The 24,020-nt window shown below is 46.1% G+C and overlaps 1 protein-coding gene across 4 annotated transcripts in view; it reads right to left on the reverse strand.

Moving 5' to 3' along the window:
• Window positions 1-16,896, reverse strand: part of LOC143822632 (phosphatidylinositol-binding clathrin assembly protein-like) — a 55,882-nt gene extending 38,986 nt beyond the window's left edge. For 2 of the 4 annotated variants that reach the window (XM_077308004.1, XM_077308005.1), the window contains exons 1-2: window positions 16,409-16,894; window positions 973-1,115 (exon numbers count right to left, since the gene is read on the reverse strand). In XM_077308004.1, coding sequence (XP_077164119.1) covers window positions 973-1,115; window positions 16,409-16,541 — 276 coding nt within the window. In that variant the 5' untranslated portion in view covers window positions 16,542-16,894. Of the gene's footprint in view, window positions 1-972; window positions 1,116-16,408 lie in introns of all 4 variants that reach the window. The other 2 variants (XM_077308007.1, XM_077308006.1) reach the window with 2 other exon arrangements.
• Window positions 16,897-24,020: the final 7,124 nt, after the last annotated feature.

The following is a 24,020-nucleotide window of genomic DNA, read 5'->3' on the forward strand; positions in this document are numbered from 1 at the left end:
GCCATTTCATCATTATTATTCTCTTATTGGCCAGTCCTGACTTTGCTGTCAAATGAATTTTTCACTGGGCAATAAAAAGTTCTAGCATTTTGACAGATAAGAAAAAAAATCCCAACTGTTCAATTTCTCCACACTACCTTTATCATGCTGACCAATTCATTTTTGATGTGGAACACATCTACAGCCGCACTCCCTGTAACGGAAATGATAGCGGGCATGATGTCCTTTGTCCTGCCTCAGGAAGCATGCCTGTAGATGGCCCCTGGTGGCAGCAGCACCAGAACAGCAATAGGGCAACCAGACTCATACACTGATTTTCAGTTCTACCCCTAAAGATCAACATTAGATCTTTCTGTTTACTCATCCTTTGCTTGCAAAGCAAAGAGTCTAGGATAGCAAGAGGCATGTGAATCAATTACTTGGTCCTGCCTTCACCACACATAAGACTGCTCAAAGCCATATAATGAATGAACTAACACATGCAGCATTCTCTAGAAATAGCCCAATTACACAGGTCTACAAAAAGGAACAGGACAGTGGAAAAGTGATGACTAAGTCCCATACAAAAAAATGAGATAACCAATAGTATAAATTGGATATCAGTTAAGCAGATTTGTATAGATTACCTATGCAAATACTTCTAGTACAGTTAATGTACTGCCAGATATAGAACTCAAGCATTTTCCTGAATTTAGTGGTGAATTTCAGTAAGAAGGCGTCTCTTCTAACAGTGCATTAGTGAGAAGCTGTACCATTATCCCAGCATTTGTTCTCATTAATTTCGGTCTTTCAAAGAAATACACATACCCTCAACTTCTGACTACTTACTTTCTAACAGAATATGTGCTGGATATACAAGTCATAGCAGTGCATTTATCTGTTTTCTCACACAATCGGTGTAACTAGCACCTTGCTAAGAGTCTCTTCTGACCATTAAACAAGATTTTCTAAGACAAGCAATGGCAGCCTTACCTCATTTCCGTACATCATGAGGTGGTGCGTTGTAATTAGAGCTTTGAACACTACAACCCAACTACTGTTTGCCGTCCTCTCAAATAGTGTGTCTGCCAGCTGTGGAATATTCACATTCATCTCATTTGTGCACTGAATTAGATCTAAAAAAGCAAGCAGTGAAAGGTTTCAGTGAGGACAAATACGGAGTCATGGAAATAACAGATTGAGCAAATAATTTGGTAAGTACTTTGTAGGTATCACAGATGAATATGAAACATGCTTCTGAAACCTCTAATTAAACATGTATTCGATTTTTATCTCGGCCGTCTTCCAGGATACGAGACTGACATACATTGTCTCTCTTTGCCATCCCAAGCCTTAGCTTCACAACAATCCTGTGACATAGGTTATGCTATCAGACAGCCCTAGATCATCCAGTGAGTGCCAATGGAATTTGGTTTTGGAATCCCTAGTCTAAAACCCTTAACTCACCCCACACTGGTTCTCCATGTGCTTTTATTTTGGCAGCATTCACAGATGCTGTTCATAGTTGGCAGCCCTATATCATCCAAGTTGTGCCACTAGCGCTTGGCCTAATATGCTCACTGCACTCATAAGAAGCATGATTTAAACAGGGCATAGGGAGGCACTACTTGGCTTACTGCTCAGTGCCTTACTTCTCAGTATCTTGGCTATTATTATGTACCAAGTTTCATTTGTAGGTAGGTCTGCTTTGGCTTGGATCCACTGACTGTGTTCCACGCATGATGGGCTACCTCGGCTGCAAAACACATTTCCTCTGCTGGTAGCATTTCCATTCCCTCAAGAAATTAAAAAGACCGATCTTGCATGACTGGGGATCTTGTCTCTGGGGTGCCAGAGACAAAGGAGGCATGTTTTGCAGGGCAAGTTGCCCAGTCTGAATGGACAAAGTCCTAGGATCTGATTTTTGTCCGCTGTCATTGATTTTACTTTGGAATGGGTTGGATGCAAGCTGCTGTAAGTCAAAGGAAAATAACTCTAGGAGAATCTCAATGGCATTGTCTCATTGCCCAGATACTGACAATTCACATAGTGCTGCAGGTAGGCTCTTTATTAATGCTCTGCCTTTAGGAAGTTGCATGGCCATTTGCACAATTCTTTAGAAATGATTTTACCCTGCTCACACAATGCTCCAGAGCAAGGCATAAAGTAGGCCATCCATAAATGAGAGATGTCTTTCGCATGCACAAATGCATCTTTGGACTCAAACTATACTCCAAAAGAAATACTTTCTCAGTTAGCAAAGGGAGCTTTTTGACTCACGAAAGGTTATTTCCTGGCCTAGGTACTCCTCAATTCAAGTCCAACTGCAAATGTAAGATGTTTGCTTATCTTTAAACCGCTCCTGCGGTTTAAAAGAGTAAGGGCTAAAGGGGATGAGAAAGGGCGGGCCCTGTCCGTGATAAAAACTCGGAGGGCGTTTGCTGGCAGGGGCTCATGGGAATTGTAGTCCATGAACATCTAGAGGACCACAGATTGACTACCCCTGGTTTACAGCATGTCTAAATTCTAGTTAAAATACAATAAAACCCCAGAATACTCCACTTCCTACTACTCAGCCATAACTTAGTTGTAATATCATTCAATGGAGGCATGCTTCAGAAGAGGGAAAGTTCCCGAGAGCGAAACAGGGGGAGTCATTTGATTTTATTTATTTGTTCTGGCCACAACCATAGGTCTTGTAGAATAGTACAGTTTTACAGGCCCTGAGGAATTTAGTTCCTCAGGTCCGAAATCTCAGCTAGAAGCTGATTCCACCAGGCTGGAGCCAAGGCCAAAAGGATCCTGCTTCTGGTCGAAGCCAGGCCTATTTATTTCAGGCCAGGGACCACCAACATTAGAAGATTTAAATGTTATTTGGGGTACATACTGTAAATGGCAGTCCCTCAGATACAAAGGGCTCAGACTGCGTAAGGCCTTAAAGTTTAGAACCAGAACCTTAAATTTTATTCAGAATTCCATGGGCAACCAAAGCAGCTGCCGGAGGACAAGTTGCATAGGGATCTAGTAAGGACACATGCAGCTGCATTTTGTACCAACTGCAATTCTGGGCAGACCCACACAGAATGAGTTACAGTAATTTAGCTTAGAGGTGACTGTTGCATGGATCACTGTGGCTAGGTTTTCCGGGATCAAGAGGAATGCAAGTATCTTCGCCTGACAAAGATGAAAAAATGCCTGATCTTTGTGATCTGTGTCTGCATTGAAAGGGAGGCATTGAAGATCACCCCCAAATTCCTGATAGCGCACAATGCTGTTAATTGCACTCCATCAAAACAGGGGAGGCACACTTCCTCTTCTGGTCCTTTTCTCCCCAGCCACAGGACCTCTGTCTTCACTGGGTTTAGTTTCAGGTAGCTCTGCTGGAGTCATTCCATCACCACCCCCAAGCATCGGTCAGTGAATCCGGGGGGGGGGGGGGGGCTGGCTGGCTGCCTGCCTGCCTGCCCATAAGCAGATAGAGCTGGGAGTTGTCAGCACACTGGTGACACCTTAGCCCATACTTCTGTACCAGCCGCACAGGAGGGTGCATAAAGATGTTAAACAGCATCAGAGAGAGAACTGTGGTACACCACACTGGCATCCACAGCAGTGTGATTGCTCCTCTCTGACAGCTACCCTCTGTCTTCAAAGTTGAAGAAAGGAAACCAGCCATTGCAGGGCTGATCCCCATATCGGCAAGATAGCAAACTTGCAGTTCATGATTGACTGTCAAATGCTGCTGTGAGGTCTAACACAAGCAGCACTAACCAACCTTAGTCCAGCTGAGATCACCCACAAGAGCAATCAAAGCCATTTCCACCCCATGACCAGTCCAGAATCCAGACAGGAATGAATGTGGGACAGCTTTGTGGCTTAAGGCCGATAGTGAATTTGTGGCAGAACCCAGATTCAAACCAAGGATTTCCCAATTTGTTACTCAAGCTCTTGGTCACCACAATATATTACATAACAGCAGGAGACTCATGAGAGAAGCCCTCGCCCATGCAAGAAGGACTTGTAAAGAGAAGCAACATTATCTAAAGCCTCCAAGATAGGATGTGAAGCAAAACTGAACCTTTTAACAATTTGGATGAAGGTAATTTGAGCTAGCAGAGGTAAATCATCTCAGCTGCAAGTAAGCTATTTACTCTGGAGTAATTTAGGGTTCCATCACAGCCAAAAAAAGGGAAATCGTGTTAGTCTTTGGACAGAGGGCAGAATGTAGAGGCAAGATCAAATACCCAGGATGAGAGAGAACAAGAAATGTCTTTCAGCAGCTACTTGGTGGCCAGTAGAGCAAAACCAATAAAACCAAGCTAAATGATTATCCAAGGGTGTAGGCCAATTGGCAGGAGAAGAGAATTCTGTCCAGGAGGGGTTAGGGGAAGAACAAGACTAAGAGCAGACAGAATTAAAGAATCATTGAGTTGGAAGGGATCTCCAGGGACATCTAGTCCAACTCCCTGCAGAATGCAAGAAATTCACAACTACCTGCCCTCCCACGGTGACCCCAATTCCATGCCTAAATGATGCCCCTTCCCCAAAACCAAGGTCCTTGGCCAGCCTGGCCTCAAAGAAATTCGCCTCCCTATCCCAAACTGGCACTTGGCATTTCCTGGGGCATGCAGAAAGGCCACAAGAGCCAAGTGCTGACACAATCCCTTCTGCCCACCCACTCACAATGCCTTGAGTTCACAGAATCATCTTCCCAAAGTGGGTAGAAAAACACACACACTGCACTTGGAAAGAAGCTAGAGTTATTTCCAGGTAACCATGCATCAGAAATACCCAGTGAACTCACACGAAGTTGCCTTATCCTGAATCAAACCTTTGGTCCCTCAGGGTTAGTATAGTCTCAGACTGGCTGCAGCTCTCCAGGGTGTTAGGAAGAGGTCCTTCATATCACGGACTGCCTGGTTCTTTTAACTGGAAATGTCAAGGATTCAACTTTGAATCTTCTGCATGCAAACCAGAGAATCTGCCACTGAGCTGCAACCCCTCTTCTTTAACCACAGAAAGTGTGAGAAATTTAGCACTCGAGACCTCAGATAAAAGATAAGAACCTATCTGCCAGGTCCTATCTCTAAGACAAAGGCACTGACATGGCAGGAAAGTTATCCCCAAGAACTGCAGACTTCCATTTCAAGAAGAAGAGGAAGAGGAGTTGGTTCTTAGATGCCGCTTTTCTCTACCCGAAGGAGTCTCAAAGCGGCTTACAGTCACCTTCCCTTTCCTCTCCCCACAACAGACACCCTATGAGGTGGGTGAGGCTGAGAGAGCCCTGATATCACTGCTCGGTCAGAACAGCTTTATCAGCATCATGGCAAGCCCAAGATCACCCAGCTGGCTGCATGTGGGGGAGTGCAGAATCGAACCCGGCATGCCAGATTAGAAGTCCACACTCCTAACCACTACACCAAACTGGCTCTCAGAGACCAGAATAAGACATTATGAGAGAAGCTTCTGAAACAGAACCTCCATTTCATCCTTTCCACTACTACCTAAATAACAAAGTATGTGCAACACATCACCTTGGCACCTCCCCTCCCATCTCACCTTGTTATAGTCTGAATGTTAAGGAATTTACTATTTCATTGTTGCTTTCTAAACAGGAAAGATGTAGTCTTCAAGTTCTCCCCATACTGTCACAGAATAAGGCCAAGCCCAAACCACCAACTATGAGCTTGTTTTCATGTTTTGTTTTCCTTGTACCAAGCAGAAGAGGGAGAGAATATACACATTCATCTGACAAATGGCACAAAATGAAAAAGCTGAACCGCCCTCTTCATCAGCTGATAAAAGAGAGATGCTGAATGGTAGCCTAGGGAAGACCGTGGACCACTGAAGACAGCAACAGACAATCCTTCATGACGTCTAATCCAGTTAAAGAACACAGACTCTTTGTAGGAACAATATGGGGCATTGCTTTTCAACACTTTTTAATACAAATTTTAAATATACCTCACAATCTGGACCAGGGGTAGTCAAACTGCGTCCCTCCAGATGTCCATGGACTACAATTCCCATGAGCCCCTGCCAGCGTTTGCTGGGAATTGTAGTCCATGGACATCTGGAGGGACGCAGTTTGACTACCACTGATCTGGACGAAGACTGCTCCTGCAAGTTCTTTCAGTGCAAGGCATATATCTTCTTAACTAATCCTGAGCTAGCCAACTTGCACTAAACCTTCTGATTTTACCAAAACTGTATCTGTGTTGCAGTTAACCCGGAGCTCTATTTTCAAATATGTGGTACAATCGCCTAATTATATATTAACTTGAGAGATGCTCTTCGGGGGGGGGGGGGGGGGAATCCTTCCTAAGTCTAGCAGTTATGAAAAACTAGTAACATTCTGGTAGGCTGCTGAATTAAAACCTTTTATAGCAGCAACAGTCTTGTCCTTACAGATTTTGAATAAATGATCCCCACTGTAGTTCAAGGGACCACTACCCCGGTAGCAAACTATCTCAGAAGACCATGGCCTGGCAGAGCAAAAGGTAATCAATTTCGCAGGGACGGCAGCTCCCAAAGAGGGGTGATGTATTCCACTGCCAAGGTCAAAAAGAAAATAATTTGTTTCTGTGTTTTCTGAAAACTCTTTGAGCCTGAAGCCTCCTTAAACAGTCTAAAGCAGGCTTTCTCAACCACTGTTTCTTAACAGCCCTGGAAGGGTTTCCTGAATGGGTGGGAGTTAATTAATTTTAAAATATATTTAAAATGGGTTAAACATTTATTGAGTGATATGATGGGCAGACCAGAACAAATGGGATGAAATTAATGAAATTAATGGGGGGAAAATCCATCTAAACATCCGGAAGAAGTTCCTGACAGCCAGAGCAGTTTCGCAGTGGAACAGGCTTCCTCGGGAGGTGGTGGGTTCTCCATCTTTGGAAATTTTTAAACAGAGGCTGGATAGAAAGGCTGATTCTGTGAAGCTTCAAGGGGGTGGCAGGTTACAGTGGATGAGCAATAGGGTTGTGAGTGTCTGGCATGTCAACCTCCCTTCCTTCCAAAATGGCTAATAATAGGTCTGGAGAAGGTGAGAAGGGGAGTGGCCCCAGTGAGTGTGTACAGAGTGATGTTTCCCAACCATGTTCAGTTTGATCACCCTACTTCTGGGGTTTCTCGAATATTTCAGGGATTTCTCAACAATAATAAAGTTGAGAAAGGCGGGTCTAGAGCAAAACATTAAATACAACTCACAGTTAAAATTAAAAGCCTTGCTGTGGTAGTGACTACACAAGAACACATTTCTGTGATCATCTCAGATTGAGTCCACAGCATTTTTCTATGGTCACAATAATTAAATTCAACCTCCTGCACACAGACAGGCACCAGGTATACATACAGGTATTTCCTAGAGGAATAATAACATTAAAATGAAAGAGATTTTTCTTGTAACCTGACTCTACTTGAGTAATTGGATCTTATTGGAGTCAATGACCGTTTATGCACTGGAGGTTTCATGCCGGGCTGCAGGCTGGGGTATTAGTCATGGCAGGTTGCCCAATCTCTTCCTGCACCCACATGGGGGAGCATTTGGCCCGGTGCCCCTCATCTGCTCCCAATTTGTGCTCCTACATGGGAGCTGGGGCAGTGAAGTTCCGAGTGCATAAACGGTCAATAAGATCACCTTCTTGAGTGTAATTATTATAAATTATAAATAAATTATTGTACTACTCTGGCTTTGTTTCCCTACCTGTTTTTAGATGTTTCTCACACTATATTAATTGTCTGTTTCAAAGATCTGAGGTGGCTTATAATGGAGAGAAATTACATTCTGTAGTTCAGCTCAGGTCTAACCCAAAAAAGTCAAGCAACCTCTTCCTCTAGCAAATATCTAGGTTCTGACTGTGCACTAATGGTCAGCATGGCAGTATGAACAACTTTACCACTTAACAACCTGGAAGATTTAATATGTGCCGATGCTCTCTAGGTATTCTTGTAATCTTGCCCAGCTCAAAATGTTGGCAGTGCTGGTTATTTTGCTGATGTAGGTTCCTACTTGCGTATGAGCCACTGTAATGTCAGAGACCACAGCGTCAAAAGGGAACGTGAAATAATCTATGTTCCCTTACCACGGGGCTTCTGGGGCTTGATCCGCGCCAGGTCCAGGAGGGCAGCAGCCTGGTGGTGACATCATATGGGTATGGGGATTAGCACCAGGTCCATACGGACACCACCCAGGCCTTTTCCATCTGTGCAGAATCAGCCTTGGTCTTTCAAAGCTCAAAAAGAGCCTTTGGAACTGGGCTCAGAAACAAACTAGAAGCCGCTGAAGTTTCATTACTTCTGGTATAAGATATTCATAGCAACTAGCCTAATTTTGATAGAGACCATGTTTCAATCGTCCATTCTAGAGGTCACTAGGGCATGAGTAAGTGTAACTAGGCCATACAATTTAGGAAGGGTCAAAGTTAGCAAACTGCAGTATCTGAATGGCAAACCCGGGTCTGAAACCAACTGAAGAAGGGTCAAATTAAAATGAACTAGTCCACAGTTGTTAAAATTGGAGGCTTCAAAAATATTTTGCACCAAAGTCACACCACAACCTCACCCTTATTAGGAGTTCTTCCACCACTACAGCAGCCAGTGCCACTGGGGTGTTCTCAGCAGTCACATGATACAAGAGTCAAACAGGCTTGTGGCTGACCCCACTTCTCTAAAAAATTCTTGAACCACATTCTCAGGTTGCACATTCTGAAAAAAATGCCCTTCAAAACTGACCAAGCGGAAGCTGTGGATTCAGCTTTGTTCTTAATGTAGCATTTGATCAGGACAAGATGCATGTGAATTAAGCTGTGAAAATTTTTATCAGACTGGCCAACACCTCCCCTCATCCTCAGCCTGGTAGAACCTTGTGAAGCAGACCTCTAACTATTCAAAAAAAAAAAAAAGCTCTATACTATCTATCAGACCAACAAGGATAGAGGTGATGGTGCCACTATCACCACAGCTATGTAGGCCCTGAAATGGAGTCTAGCCTGGAAAGAGTCAGATTTGGCCGAAGATAATGCCATTCTTTGGCTTTTCATTGCCCTCAGCTTCCTATAGAACCACGAAGCTGAATGGGCCATGAAAACATGAAGGATATCTTAGCCATCATGGACATCTCCTCCCATGAGTCATCTAATCTCATTAGAACCTACATCATGTAGCAACAAATTATTTCAATAAAGTCTGCATTGGGTGAAAAAGAACTTTCTTTTATTTATTCTGAATCTACTGCTAATTGATTTTATCTAGTTCTAGCATTGTGGTTGCAGGTAAAAGTTCTATCCACTTTCTCTACTATTCATGCATAAATTTTTATCTCAAAACCTTAGGAGGTTTTTTCTCTTAAACTAAAACCCTAACTCTAGCCTTTCCTGGTAGGTGAGTGCTCCAATTCCGTAATCTTTTTGGCTTCCTTTTTCTAACGCTACTATAACTTCCTCTTTGGGGTGTGGCAACCAGAACTATATACAGTATTCAAAATGTAACAAATTTATATACAGGCAGTATGATGTTTGAGTTTGGTTCTCAAAAGATAAACATTAGGAACACTTAATGTTCTACATTTAAGACACATGCTGAAAAAAATAGCAACAGCTGATACAGAAAATCTTCTCTGTGAATATGGGGAGGGGTCATTCTTCAAAGCATTCAAGACTTGCAATAGATGTTGTCCTCGAAAGGAGTTGGTGTGCCTTCTCAGGTTGGGGGATAGCCCTGGTAGGGACTTGCCTCCTCCTTCCACCCCCCTGCTCCAAGCAGGCCTGCCACAGCCTGGAGATGGGCCTTTTTTGATTGGGGGGAGGAGTGCTAGTGGAGTGCTAGTGGGGGTTGTAGCCTTCCCCGCCCCCTCACATGCCAGTGAGGCCAGGGCTCGCCTCTACTCCCTCCCAGGTCCCGGTCCCGTCTGCAATCCCAGGCCCTCCCCCCTCCTCCCAGCTCACGCTTGCTGGCTGCCTTATCTTTTGCAGGTAGTCGAGTGGAGCTGGCTGGCAGTGGAGGGGGATGTGGACAGGGGCGGGACAGCCTACCTGATTGGCTGTTCATTGGAAGGACAGCCAATCAGGTATGTGATGAGACCCAATTCCTCCCACCATCCCTGTCCAGCATATTTATAGTACAGATCATAAAAACACCTCCTATTGAGTCTAATTATAGTTGTAGGGGATAGCCATATTAGTCTGTTGCAGAGTAACTGTAGCACAATCTTTTGTGACAGAAAGCTAATCTCATCATACTGTGAAATGTTATCTGCATTTGGTAGAAAGGTGTGTGTCTGTATATATAATACATACACAAATGGGTACACAAATAGTGTGTGCTATTTGAAAAAGGCCAGAAGATCAAACAATCAAATACAGGTATATGAGAGCACATATGAAGATAAGATCCACTTGAAATAATATAAACATTTCTATCGGAATGTGTAGACCATTGCCAACTAGCAAAAAACTCCGAAGTAAAAAAAAAGGGTCTGACTATATGGCAAAAAATGAATAAAGTTCAGAGTTTAAATATCAAGTCTCTGTTCTTTTACTATGAAAAAATATATCAAAACATGAAGCTCCACATTATACACTCATTTTCAATGTCTACAGCAGTGGTCCCCAACCTGCGGGCCGCGGCCCGCTGCCGGGCCGTGAAGGCCAGGGCGCCGGGCCGCGGCTCCCTCTCCCCGCCCCCCCCGCAGTAAATAAACTTCCCAGGCCGCAAGCTTGCGGCCCGGGAAGCTTCTTACTGCAGGAGGGCGGGGAGAGGGAAGCAGGGCCGGCCGTGCCCGTGCGGGCACGGCCCGATGCACGGGCGCAGCCCACGGGTGCGGCCTGATACCTGGGCGCGGCCCGCGGGGCGCGGCCCAATGTGCGGGCCACAAGTGCGGCCCGATGCGCGGGCATGGCCCGCGCGGCCCGCGGCCCGATACCCTGCCGGTCCCCTACCTCAGAAAGGTTGAGGACCACTGGTCTACAGTATCTTCATCATCCATCTACACTCCCTGGAGGCCATGTTTGCTTTCCGACAGAGGGGTCTCCAGAAACTCTAGGAGCTATGTGCCATATATTGATACTAGAAGCATTGACTGATGATAGAATATACCTATTGGAAATGAGACAAAAATCATATTATGTTGTTGAAAGTATGCCACTGATGAAGGTGTTTGGGCTGATCCTGCGTTGAGCAGGGGGCTGGACTAGATGGCCTGTATGGTCCCTTCCAACTCTATGATTCTGTGATTCTGTAAACATGGAAAGTGAGTGTTTAATGTGGAGCCCCATGTTATTTTTTCCATAATAAAGGAATAGAGACTTGATATTTAAACTTTGAACTTTTTTTTTTGCCGTATCTTTGCACCTTCTTCCCCACTTCTAACTTTGTGGGTCCTATTAGAATTCTTTGTTGGAACTAGCAAAAACTGAGAAAGCAAACGGAATTGTGCACAGTACATAAACGTAACTATGAATAACCTACTCCAGTCTCTACTGAGCAAAAGTTTAATAATTTCACGCTAGAGTACCTTTGAAATCTCTCCCCTGAAACATAACAAGTTTGTTACCAAGGGTCCAGAGACACTAAGATGCTCACTCGGAACTGTAGAAAAGAATCCTGTTTCCTTTTTGTAATGTTGTGAGATTACTTCACAGACTCAAGGTTAGCAAATGAGCACAGTATAAACTCATTTGGTTTTGATTACTGATGGGCCATCACTGATCCTTCCAAAACTATTGAGTAATGTTGTAGTGCCACTGCTTTCCTGTTTCCTGGTACATTCTAGCTTACGAGCAGGTCTTAAGATCATATCTGAAGTTTAGTTTATCACAGGTATCAGCAGAAGATGGGGGCAGGGAGAATAAATTCTGAAAATATTTTCAGACTGTGATCACTGAACTCAAACAGTTCCACAAAACTCAAGAAACAATATACTTGTTAGCCTGTCAGGTCTCAGCAAGATCTCTGATGCTCTGGCTCTCAGAGTAAAATCCATCTGTAACCAAGCAATTTTGATGTTCTAGTCATTTTTCCATGCCTAAAGCTATCCTGAACATCATTCTACCAAAGCAAACAAGCACACTGACTTTCATTCTATATAAGCATAACTTTTCAACAGCTCCATAAAGGTGGGCCATAACAACAAGCAGCATGCCAAGGATCCAAAGAACAAACTCACACTAGCATTGGTTAGGCAACTGACAACAGTAACAGTTGTGCAATTCTTGAAGTTTCATAACCTTCCCTTCTTTAAAAGACTTAGCTTTTGAACCTTTGCCTTCAAAGCTAGCATAGTGTGACAGTCAGACTGCTGGAATACAATCGGGAAGACTTAGGTTCAATAAGTCACTTTGCCATGAAACTTTCTCAGTGGCCTTGGGTCACTTCTAAACTCAAGGATAGGGTGATGATAAAAAGGTGAAGAAAGACCCATGAGTTCCTTGGAGAAGAGGTGAAAAGGTAGGTAGACAGATTATGGAATAGAGCTACACACTACCGAAGTAGGTGGCTTAAGCGGACATTGTGGGAAGCATCCAAAGTCAACACAAATCCTGAAAATCCTAAATAATTATAATTTTTACCCAATCTATTATATTAGTAAAATTAATGAATGCTCAAGTGCTTGATCTTCTCCATATTGCCCTGCATTCAGTGGCCAGAATATTGGAAGCTGCTATTACTGCAACATGAACAGTTGGCTTGAATATCACCAGCCTGCTTTCATGTTTTCATCTGTTTGTTTTTAAATGAAAGCTGAAAATACAGGGAAGAGTGCTAGAATATACCAGAGGGGTCCAGGCTTCAGGTTCTGTGACCACAGCCAACAGCTGACTTTCTCTGCAAGAAACAGGATCCAGAAATGCATAAGTAAAGACATTTCGGTGGATCACTGTGATGGACTACAAGAGAACATCTAGATTCAAGTCCAGTAGCTCTTGAGAGACCAACAAGGTTTTTGGAAGTATAAGTTTTCAAGAGTAAAAGCAGATGAAGCAAAGAAGGATGTTCGCACAGAATTCTTTCAATCCAAAATAAAAATCCATATAAATAGAACATAGGTGCTTCATACTAGGAAGGAGTATCCCCAGAAAGCCACAGGGGTGAGAGGAGGGGTGGCAGGTTACAGTAGATGAGCGATTGGGATGTGAGTGTCCTGTATAGTGCAGGGGGTTGATGACTCAGGAGGTCCCTTCCAGCTCTATTATTCTATGTTTCTATGATACTTTGAAGGCTCAATGGGGTGGCAGGTTACAGTGGATGAGCGCTTGGGATGTGAGTGTCCTGCATAGTGCAGGGGGTTGGACTAGATGACCCAGGAGGTCCCTTCAAACTCTATGATTCTAGGAGTCTGCCTCAACAGTAACAGAACTATACTGGGGGAAAGCAGAAAGGTCAAATAAACATGTTACAATACACACAAGAGCAATCACATTTTATATTAGCATGCTTTCTCTGTCAAGAGGCAACCTGCAGTCTCTGCGGGAGTCAGCTTATTGCAGTGCATCTTGTCTCATGAGATAAGAAAACAAGATGTGCTCATGAAACAGCAGCCATTGCATTTAGAACAACGCTACAGGAATGCCAAATGGTTCACATACATTATCACCATAAACCTTGCATCAATCCTGAAGGCAGGTCGGCATGAGTTCTGAATTACTGACAAGATTGTCAAAATCAACCCTGGGAACTTGTAGCTAAGGGGAAATCTGACCTGGAAGACTTTTGGCTCTCCTCCTATATCAGCTTTGGAATGAAAACTTTCTTCTTTCAAGACAGCGGTTTTTAACCATATGTATAAAACAAGGCTGAGAGCCAGAGATTATTTTAGCTGCGAAGCCAGAAGCAACCAGACTCAGTGTATCTTATCTGGTCAAAGTGTTAACAGACCTTGGAGGCATCAAGTCAAGAATGCTCTTTATTTAGAGGCAAATTCCATTAGTATGAGCAGGGGTAGTCAAACTGCGGCCCTCCAGATGTCCATGGACTACAATTCCCAGGAGCCCCCTGCCAGCAAATGCTGGCAGGGGGCTCCTGGGAATTGTAGTCCATGGACATCTGGAGGGCCGCAGTTTGACTACCCCTGAGTATGAGAGTCACTTGACTGAGAGTGCAACTCCCCAACTTTTTAAGACCAGTCACATTTTTTTAAAACTCCGTTACTTGTAAGAGACAGTGTAAATTTCTGCAGTGAAAAAGTGGGAGGAAGAGGTTATTGGTGTTTTACTCACTGCTTCAACAGCAAAAGAACTACCATTAGACTGCTTTATGTATCGAATTTTAGTAATTAATAAAACAGCTCCCAGGGTTAAACATGGCCTGGACAAATCCTAGTCCATGAATAGGTCTTACTTGACAGGTGGGAAATTTAACCTCCCTCATACCTTTCCTTTTCTCTTCTGCAAAACAAAACCAAATTCACCTGCATACAAGGCATGCCTCGATATCAAAAAAAAAAAAGGAAAGTGAATCGCCAGATGCAAACAAAAGTTACGGCTCCAGTACTGCCTCACGGTTTTGCAGCGGAAGAGGTTTCATCAGAGGTACTTCACTTTGACAACCTGCACCCCCTAAAACACCACTTTGGGCTGCAAAACTGCAGAAGCCCTGCCAGAGGCTATCCTGGAACATGCTGCAGAGAACAGGCAAAAAAATGGAAATATGCCGCAAAGATTATAAATTCGGACCCATGTCACAGACTGGGATTAAAGGTGAGCAGCAAGTCCAGGGGTAGTCAAACTGCGGCCCTCCAGATGTCCATGGACTACAATTCCCAGAAGCCCCTGCCAGCATTCGCTGGCAGGGGCTCCTGGGAATTGTAGTCCATGGACATCTGGAGGGCCGCAGTTTGACTACCCCTGAGCAAGTCAGATAAAACTGGAAGAAAACTGTTATCAAATTTAACAGAACACAAACTCCCCACCACCACCAACCATGACTCTTTCTGACAACTGTTGCAATGCCATCAGAATCTGAAAACATCTCTTACACGAACAAGAAGCAAAGCTGCCACTAGCTGGCTAGTAATATAAAAAATGACAGAAAGATGACACCATGGAGAAGGCTGATGTGCCCATAGGTATTAATGCCCTGCAACATTATTGCAGAAAGCCTCTCTACTGGGAGGGGGGGATAACTTCTTTCCTTGCCAGCCTCATTGTTCAGCCCCACTGAACCTATCCTGGCCCGATCTGTTGGTCAATGCTTAACCTTGAACTGAAATCACCCTGCTAGCCAAACAAATAATAATTACCCAGACCCCAAATAAAATATCCAGCCTCCCAATGCCTGTTTCTTCAGCACCACCAATGACTCAATCTCTGCCCTCTTGCCAAGATACAATGAACCCCAGTCACCCCAGAGTGTTTCAACACCACACAGGTCCATCCTGAGTTAGCCGCTAGTTGTTTTTTTCTATCCCACCGATTTTCTCCACCAGAGTCTAGTTTGCCCCAAGCATTTTACCCCCAAAAGGAACCATTCCAACCAGGCAGCCAGTTGCATTTTAAACCATGACTAATAAATAACAAGGAAGCCTCTTGTGGGACAGAGTGATAATCGGCAGAAATGCTGTCTGAAGCTGTCTGTCTGGGAGTTCAATCCCTGCAGCTGGCTCAAGGTTGACTCAGCCTTCCATCCTTCTGAGGTCGGTAAAATGAGTCCCCAGCTTGCTGGGGGGTAAACGGTAATGACTGGGGAAGGCACCGCCAAACCACCCCGTATTGAGTCTGCCATGAAAACGCTAGAGGGCGTCACCCCAAGGGTCAGACATGACTCGGTGCTTGCACAGGGGATACCTTTACCTTTAATAAATAACAACAACAATAATCTTATTTCCATCCCGTCCTTCCAAACTCTCAGGGCAGGAAAAAGCATGCCACCTAGTTTGCCAGTTGTAAACTGCCAGCTGGGAAAGGTGGGCTATGAATTATTATTATTATTTATTATTATTATTATGTTTATAATGTCTTCTGTGATGTTTGTCATGGTTTAAGGGTTTTTTAAAAGGGTTATACTGATTTTCGTTGTTGCATTGTGAACCGCTGAGTCAGATTGAGAACAGCGGTATACAAATTTAAAAATAAACACATTATTATTATTATTATTATTATTATTATTATTATTATTATTATTATTATTATTATTATTATTATTATTAATAACAACAACAATAATAATAATAATAATAATAATAATAATAATAATAATAATAATAATAATAATAATAATATTTCCGCCCCCATTAAAGTCTTCAGCTTGCCCGTGTGCCTGGTGGTCTCCAAAACTGGAGACCCACAAGCCCCTTTAACTGCCCCCGTCCCCAGCATTCAAGCCCCCTGCCCGAGGAAGCGGCCCGGAGGAGACCCGCCAGGTGGGCCCCGGACCCCCCCCTCCCCCCCTCCCCGTGCCCCGCGGCCTCCGCCTCCGCCCCCGCCCGCCGCCGGCGACTCACAGTCGAGGTGCTTCTTCTTGGGGCCCATCACTTCGTGGGTGGTGGCCTTGCAGACGGCCTTGGCGATGGCCGAGCCGGTGACACTGTGCTGCGCCGCCGTGATGCGGTCGGTGATGGACTGGCCCGACATCATGGTCGCAGGCGGCGGCGGCGGGCGAGGGGCGCGGAGAGGCGAGCGGGACGGCGGCGGCGAGGAGGAGGAGGCGGCGCAGGAATTTCCCGAGGCCCCGAGCACCGCGACTCCCCTCAGGAGGAGGAGGAGCACGAGCGCCGGTCGCCGCCCCGCCGAGGCCCGGCCCCGTCGGCCCAGCCGGCCCGGCCCCCGCCGAGGGGTTCAGGCGACCCCGCCGCTGTCTCCCCTGCCTGCCTCCTTCCCTGCCCGCCGGCCTGCCTGCCCGCCCGGCTTCGCCTCCCGGGGGACCCTCTCTCCGCTCGCCCCGAGCCCCGCGCTCCCTTCGCCCGCCCACCTCACGTTTCCACTTCCCCACAAGATGGCGGCCGAGGCGACGCGTCAGGTGACCCGCCCGCCGCCATGGCGCTCCTCCGTCAGGCAGCCCCTCAGAGGCGAGGCCCCGGGGAGGGAGCGCAACGCCCCGTTCCAGCGCCCGGGCAGCGCCAAGTCCCCGTTCACACAGGGGGAAGAGGAGGAGGAGGAGGATTGAGACCGGAGTCACTCTGCACGGGGTCAAAGATTCAGATGGGCAGCCGGGTGGGTATGAAGGGGCACCAAGAAATCAGACTCCAGCAGGGGCACCTTGAAGACCAACCGAGATTGATGCAAGGCGTGAGCTTTCGAGGGCAAGAACTCTTCCTCAGACTATTCAAGGCGTGAGCTTTCGAGTGCACTCTTCCTCAGACGATTCAAGGCGTGAGCTTTTGAGGGCAAGCACTCTTCCTCAGGCGATGAACTCCCATCATGACATCATAGTCTGAGAAAGAGTGCTTGCCCTTGAAAGCTCACGCCTTGAATAGTCTGAGGAAGAGTGCACTCGAAAGCTCACGCCTTGAATAGTCTGAGGAAGAGTGCTTGCCCTCGAAAGCTCACACCTTGAATAGTCTGAGGAAGAGTGGAATAGTCTGAGGAAGAGTGCTTGCCCTCGAAAGCTCACGCCTTGAATAGTCTGAGGAAGAGTGGAATAGTCTGAGGAAGAGTGCTTGCCCTCGAAAGCTCACGCCTTGAATAGTCTGAGGAAGAGTGCTTGCCCTCAAAAGCTCACACCTTGAATAGTCTGAGGAAGAGTGCTTGCCCTTGAAAGCTCACGCCTTGAATAGTCTGAGGAAGAGTGCACTCGAAAGCTCACGCCTTGAATAGTCTGAGGAAGAGTGCTTGCCCTCGAAAGCTCACACCTTGAATAGTCTGAGGAAGAGTGGAATAGTCTGAGGAAGAGTGCTTGCCCTCGAAAGCTCACACCTTGAATAGTCTGAGGAAGAGTGGAATAGTCTGAGGAAGAGTGCTTGCCCTCGAAAGCTTACGCCTTGAATAGTCTGAGGAAGAGTGCTTGCCCTCAAAAGCTCACACCTTGAATAGTCTGAGGAAGAGTGCTTGCCCTTGAAAGCTCACGCCTTGAATAGTCTGAGGAAGAGTGCTTGCCCTTGAAAGCTCACACCTTGAATAGTCTGAGGAAGAGTGGAATAGTCTGAGGAAGAGTGCTTGCCCTCGAAAGCTCACGCCTTGAATAGTCTGAGGAAGAGTGGAATAGTCTGAGGAAGAGTGCTTGCCCTCAAAAGCTCACACCTTGAATAGTCTGAGGAAGAGTGCTTGCCCTTGAAAGCTCACGCCTTGAATAGTCTTAGGAAGAGTGCTTGCCCTTGAAAGCTCACACCTTGAATAGTCTGAGGAAGAGTGCTTGCCCTCGAAAGCTCACACCTTGAATAGTCTGAGGAAGAGTGCTTGCCCTCGAAAGCTCACGCCTTGAATAGTCTGAGGAAGAGTGCTTGCCCTCAAAAGCTCACGCCTTGAATAGTCTGAGGAAGAGTGCTTGCCCTCGAAAGCTCACACCTTGAATAGTCTGAGGAAGAGTGCTTGCCCTCGAAAGCTCACACCTTGAATAGTCTGAGGAAGAGTGCTTGCCCTCGAAAGCTCACGCCTTGAATAGTCTGAGGAAGAGTGGAATAGTCTGAGGAAGAGTGCTTGCCCTCGAAAGCTCACGCCTAGAATAGTCTGAGGAAGAGTGGAATAGTCTGAGGAAGAGTGCTTGCCCTCGAAAGCTCACGCCTTGAATAGTCTGAGGAAGAGTGGAATAGTCTGAGGAAGAGTGCTTGCCCTCGAAAGCTCACGCCTTGAATAGTCTGAGGAAGAGTGGAATAGTCTGAGGAAGAGTGCTTGCCCTCGAAAGCTCACGCCTTGAATAGTCTGAGGAAGAGTGGAATTGTCTGAGGAAGAGTGCTTGCCCTCGAAAGCTCACGCCTTGAATAGTCTGAGGAAGAGTGGAATAGTCTGAGGAAGAGTGCTTGCCCTCGAAAGCTCACGCCTTGAATAGTCTGAGGAAGAGTGGAATAGTCTGAGGAAGAGTGCTTGCCCTCGAAAGCTCACGCCTTGAATAGTCTGAGGAAGAGTGGAATAGTCTGAGGAAGAGTGCTTGCCCTCGAAAGCTCACGCCTTGAATAGTCTGAGGAAGAGTGGAATAGTCTGAGGAAGAGTGCTTGCCCTCGAAAGCTCACGCCTTGAATAGTCTGAGGAAGCGTGGAATAGTCTGAGGAAGAGTGCTTGCCCTCGAACGCTCACGCCTTGAATAGTCTGAGGAAGCGTGGAATAGTCTGAGGAAGAGTGCTTGCCCTCGAAAGCTCACGCCTTGAATAGTCTGAGGAAGAGTGGAATAGTCTGAGGAAGAGTGCTTGCCCTCGAAAGCTCACGCCTTGAATAGTCTGAGGAAGAGTGGAATAGTCTGAGGAAGAGTGCTTGCCCTCGAAAGCTCACGCCTTGAATAGTCTGAGGAAGAGTGGAATAGTCTGAGGAAGAGTGCTTGCCCTCGAAAGCTCACGCCTTGAATAGTCTGAGGAAGAGTGGAATAGTCTGAGGAAGAGTGCTTGCCCTCGAAAGCTCACGCCTTGAATAGTCTGAGGAAGCGTGGAATAGTCTGAGGAAGAGTGCTTGCCCTCGAAAGCTCACGCCTTGAATAGTCTGAGGAAGAGTGGAATAGTCTGAGGAAGAGTGCTTGCCCTCGAAAGCTCACGCCTTGAATAGTCTGAGGAAGCGTGGAATAGTCTGAGGAAGAGTGCGTGCCCTCGAAAGCTCACGCCTTGAGTAGTCTGAGGAAGAGTGGAATAGTCTGAGGAAGAGTGCTTGCCCTCGAAAGCTCATGCCTTGAATAGTCTGAGGAAGAGTGGAATAGTCTGAGGAAGAGTGCTTGCACTCGAAAGCTCACGCCTTGAATAGTCTGAGGAAGAGTGCTTGCCCTCGAAAGCTCACGCCTTGAATAGTCTGAGGAAGCGTGGAATAGTCTGAGGAAGAGTGCTTGCCCTCGAAAGCTCACGCCTTGAATAGTCTGAGGAAGAGTGCTTGCACTCGAAAGCTCACGCCTTGAATAGTCTGAGGAAGAGTGCACTCAAAAGCTCATGCTTTGAATTGTCTGAGGAAGAGTGCTTGCACTCGAAAGCTCACGCCTTGAATAGTCTGAGGAAGAGTGCACTCGAAAGCTCATGCCTTGAATAGTCTGAGGAAGAGTGGAATAGTCTGAGGAAGAGTGCTTGCACTCGAAAGCTCACGCCTTGAGTAGTCTGAGGAAGAGTGCACTCGAAAGCTCATGCCTTGAATAGTCTGAGGAAGTGTGCACTCGAAAGCCTTGAATAAATATTTGTTGGTCTTAAAGATGCTACTGGACTCTATACAGAGTGGCTAGGATGCATTGAGCAAAAGATGAGGTCTCTAGGCATCTCCTTAAAGCAGTGGTCTGCAACCTTTCTAAGGCTGTGGACCGGTGGTGGTGGGGAGGGCGATCGTGTGGCTGTTCATGTGCGGCATGCACAGCTGCAAACGCACATGTGCGGCACTTGCACGCATGCGTGGAACTGCCGCGCATGCATGTTTGCAGCCGTGCATGGCACAAACACGTAGGCGCGGACCTGCTTCCCTCTCCCCCCCCCCCACAAAACAAAGTTTGCCGGGCCACAAGGTAATTGCCCGCTTTTGCGGCCAATTTGCTTGCAGCCTGGGGGCGGGGGGGGGAGCCTGGTGCCGGTTGGGGACCACTGCCTTAGAGCACCGGTTCTCCACCTTCCTAGTGCCACAGTACTACCCCTTAATACAGTTCCTCGTGTCGTGGTGTCCCCCAACCATAAAACGATGCAAGTGTTCTTTCACAGAAATTAAACCGAAACTGACCAATGGCGTGAAGATCCATTGTTCATGATTGAATATAAATTGGTTTTTTCCCCCCTGGGGTTTCTCAGTTCAGCTCTGCCTCTTGCCCCACCATGCTGATCTCGCTCTTTTCTGCTGCTCCAGACAGATGAACACTCTATCTCAATCTACCTCCCCAAGGCTATTGTGTGGATGGCGCCCCCTCCCCCGGCCAAGCTGCATGCCCCTGTGAAATGGTCGTTCGTCCCTGAATCTCCATGAGATCCAAAGCAATGGCTTTTCTACAAGGGGACAGATCTCTGTTGCCTGGAAATGACCTTCAATTCCAGCAAATCCCCCGTTCCCAACCTCTACCATCCTGCAACCTCTCTGCCACAGAGTTCCCCCCTCCCAAGCAAGCCCTTTCATCTCTAGGAGCCTGGAGAGGAGTTGTGTTGTACAGTCCCCCCTCCGAAACAGCCATTTTGCCCTGGGGAGCTGATCTCTATAGTCTAATTACAGGAAATTTCCAGGCCACAGCTGAAGGTTAGTCAGGAATGTTCCTTGAGGTTTGGAGATGGTGCCTCAAGAGTCCAAGGGTGGGCAGGGACAAGGGACGCTGCCACTGCCACTGCCTGAGCCCCTGCTCCACTTGCTTTCGTACCGGCGCCCCTGACATCCCGCTGCCCACTGGGGGTGCTGCCAGCAGCAGCTGCGCAGTGCCATGCCAAGGGGGAGCCCCAGCCATGGTGGCTGCTGGAGAGCACCAAAGGTGAGCCGGCAGGAGAGTGGCAGGGCAGTCCCCAAGGCAGCAGCCGGGAAGGAGGATGAGGAGGAACTGCGGCCCAGTACTGACTGGTCCATGGACCAATACCGGTACCCAGACCGGGGGTTGGGGACCACTGATATATATGGTCATTTCACCCTGCCACCCCCCTTCCCAAAACTGCCAGTGATCGGTGGGAAGCAGAGGAGTCCTGGGCAGGTATGTCCATAGCTCTGCTTTCCAACCATATTGTGCATAATCTTAACAGTAAAAACATTAAGAAAGGTTAGAACAGGGGATGCCAAGAATTGAAGCTTATGTCCATGTTACAAAGGCAGGAATAGGTAGTTTGTGATTCAGAAGTGTATGTAAATCTTTTCTTATAGTTCTCAGAATTTGGCCATCCTTTACCAAGCCATCGGGATGTCTAAGGAACATCTGACATACTGTAGTCATGAGCTCAGGAATACATGTTCCCTATATGAAACAGCATCTGTTCTTTACCAAAAAAAATTCCCTTGCCCTGACATATAACATCTCCATCTGTCTTTTTCTACAAATAGGTTACTCAGTGATATTAATAGTATTTCCACAAGCGTCTTTTCTTCACAGCATGGTTGCTGACTGTCATGCTCTCTTCCAAAGTTATCCATGGGTAATTATTACTACAGATAATTTGAAATTCTCTGCGGATAACTCTGTTTGTCTTCAAAGTCACGACAAATTTCTGCAAACACGCTTGTAAAAGGGTCCTATAGGAAGTCTGTATTCAACAGAATGACTAATTGGGTTTTATTTATTTCCATGTATTAGCCCAGAAGCTGAATAGTGCAATGGATCTTTTTTACAGGATAGAGGGCGTATCTGGGAACTGCTTACAATGACAACTAACTTCTAATACTAATGTAATATAGAGGTAGTATAAACCAGGCCCCCTTCAAGGATCGCTGCCTTGTTGTGGCAAGGGGGCTTGCGTAGTTCAGTGAAGCTATGAGCTATACCGTGCAGGGCCACCCAAGACGGACAGGTCATAGCTGAGAGCTCTGACAAAAGGTGATCCACTGGAGAAGGAAATGGCAAACCACTCCAGTATCTTTGCCATGAAAACTCTATGGACAGTTCCAATAGGCATAACGATATGACGCCGGAAGATGAGCCCCTCAGGTCGGAAGGTGTCCAATATGCTACTGGGGATGAGCAGACGGCTAGTACGAGTAGCGCCAGAATGAATGAAGCGACTGGGCCAAAGCCGAAAGGACGCTCAGTTGTGGAAGTAACTGGTGGCGAAAAGACAGTCCGATGCTGTAAAGATTTTTATTCCATAGGAACCTGGAACGTCAGATCCATGAATCAAGGTAAGCTGGACGTGGTCAAACAAGAAATGACAAGACTGAACATCGACATTTTAGGAATCAGTGAACTAAAATGGACAGGAATGGGTGAATTTAATTCAGATGACCATCAGGTATACTACTGTGGACAAGAATCTCGCAGAAGAAATGGAGTAGCCTTCATAATCAATAAGAGAGTAGGAAAAGCAGTCTTGGGATACAATCCCCAAAACGACAGAATGATCTCAGTTCGAATCCAAGGCAAACCATTCAACATCACAGTGATCCAGGTCTATGCCCCAACCACTGCTGCTGAAGAGGATGAAGTTGATCAGTTCTATGAAGCCCTACAACACCTTCTAGAAGCAACTCCAAAAAATGATGTGCTTATCATCATGGGGGATTGGAATGCTAAAGTAGGAAACCAAAAGATAACTGGGATAACAGGCAAGTTTGGCCTTGGAGTACAAAATGAAGCAGGGCACAGGCTGGTAGAATTTTGTCAAGAGAATACAATGGTCATAGCAAACACTCTTTTCCAACAACCCAAGAGACGACTCTACACATGGACATCACCAGACGGTCAACACAGAAATCAGATTGACTATGTGCTCTGCAGCCAAAGATGGAAAAGTTCTATCCAGTCAATAAAAACAAGACCAGGAGCTGATTGTGGTTCAGATCATGAGCTTCTTGTTGCAAAATTTAGGCTTAAATTGAAGAAAGTAGGGAAAAGCACTAGGCCACTCAGGTATGAACTAAATCATATCCCCAACGAATACACAGTAGAGGTGACAAATAGATTTAAGGAATTAGATCTGATAGACAGAGTGCCTGAAGAACTATGGACGGAGGTTCGTGACATTGTACAAGAGGTAGCAACTAAAACCATCCCAAAGAAAAAGAAATGCAAGAAATCAAAATGGCTGTCTGAGGAAGCTTTACAAATAGCTAAGGAGAGAAGGGAAGTGAAAGGCAAGGGAGAAAGAGAAAGATACACCCAACTGAATGCAGAATTCCAGAGAAAAGCTAGAAGAGATAAGAATGCCTTCTTAAATGAACAGTGCAAACAAATAGAAGAAAACAATAGAATGGGGAGGACCAGAGATCTTTTCAAGAAAATTGGAGATATGAAGAGAACGTTTCATGCAAAGTTGGGTATGATAAGGGACCAAAATGGTAGGGACCTCACAGAAGCAGAAGAGATTAAACAAAGGTGGCAAAATTATACAGAAC

This window comes from Paroedura picta, chromosome 13 (assembly GCF_049243985.1).
Source record: "Paroedura picta isolate Pp20150507F chromosome 13, Ppicta_v3.0, whole genome shotgun sequence".
NCBI classification, from domain to species: Eukaryota; Metazoa; Chordata; class Lepidosauria; order Squamata; family Gekkonidae; genus Paroedura; species Paroedura picta.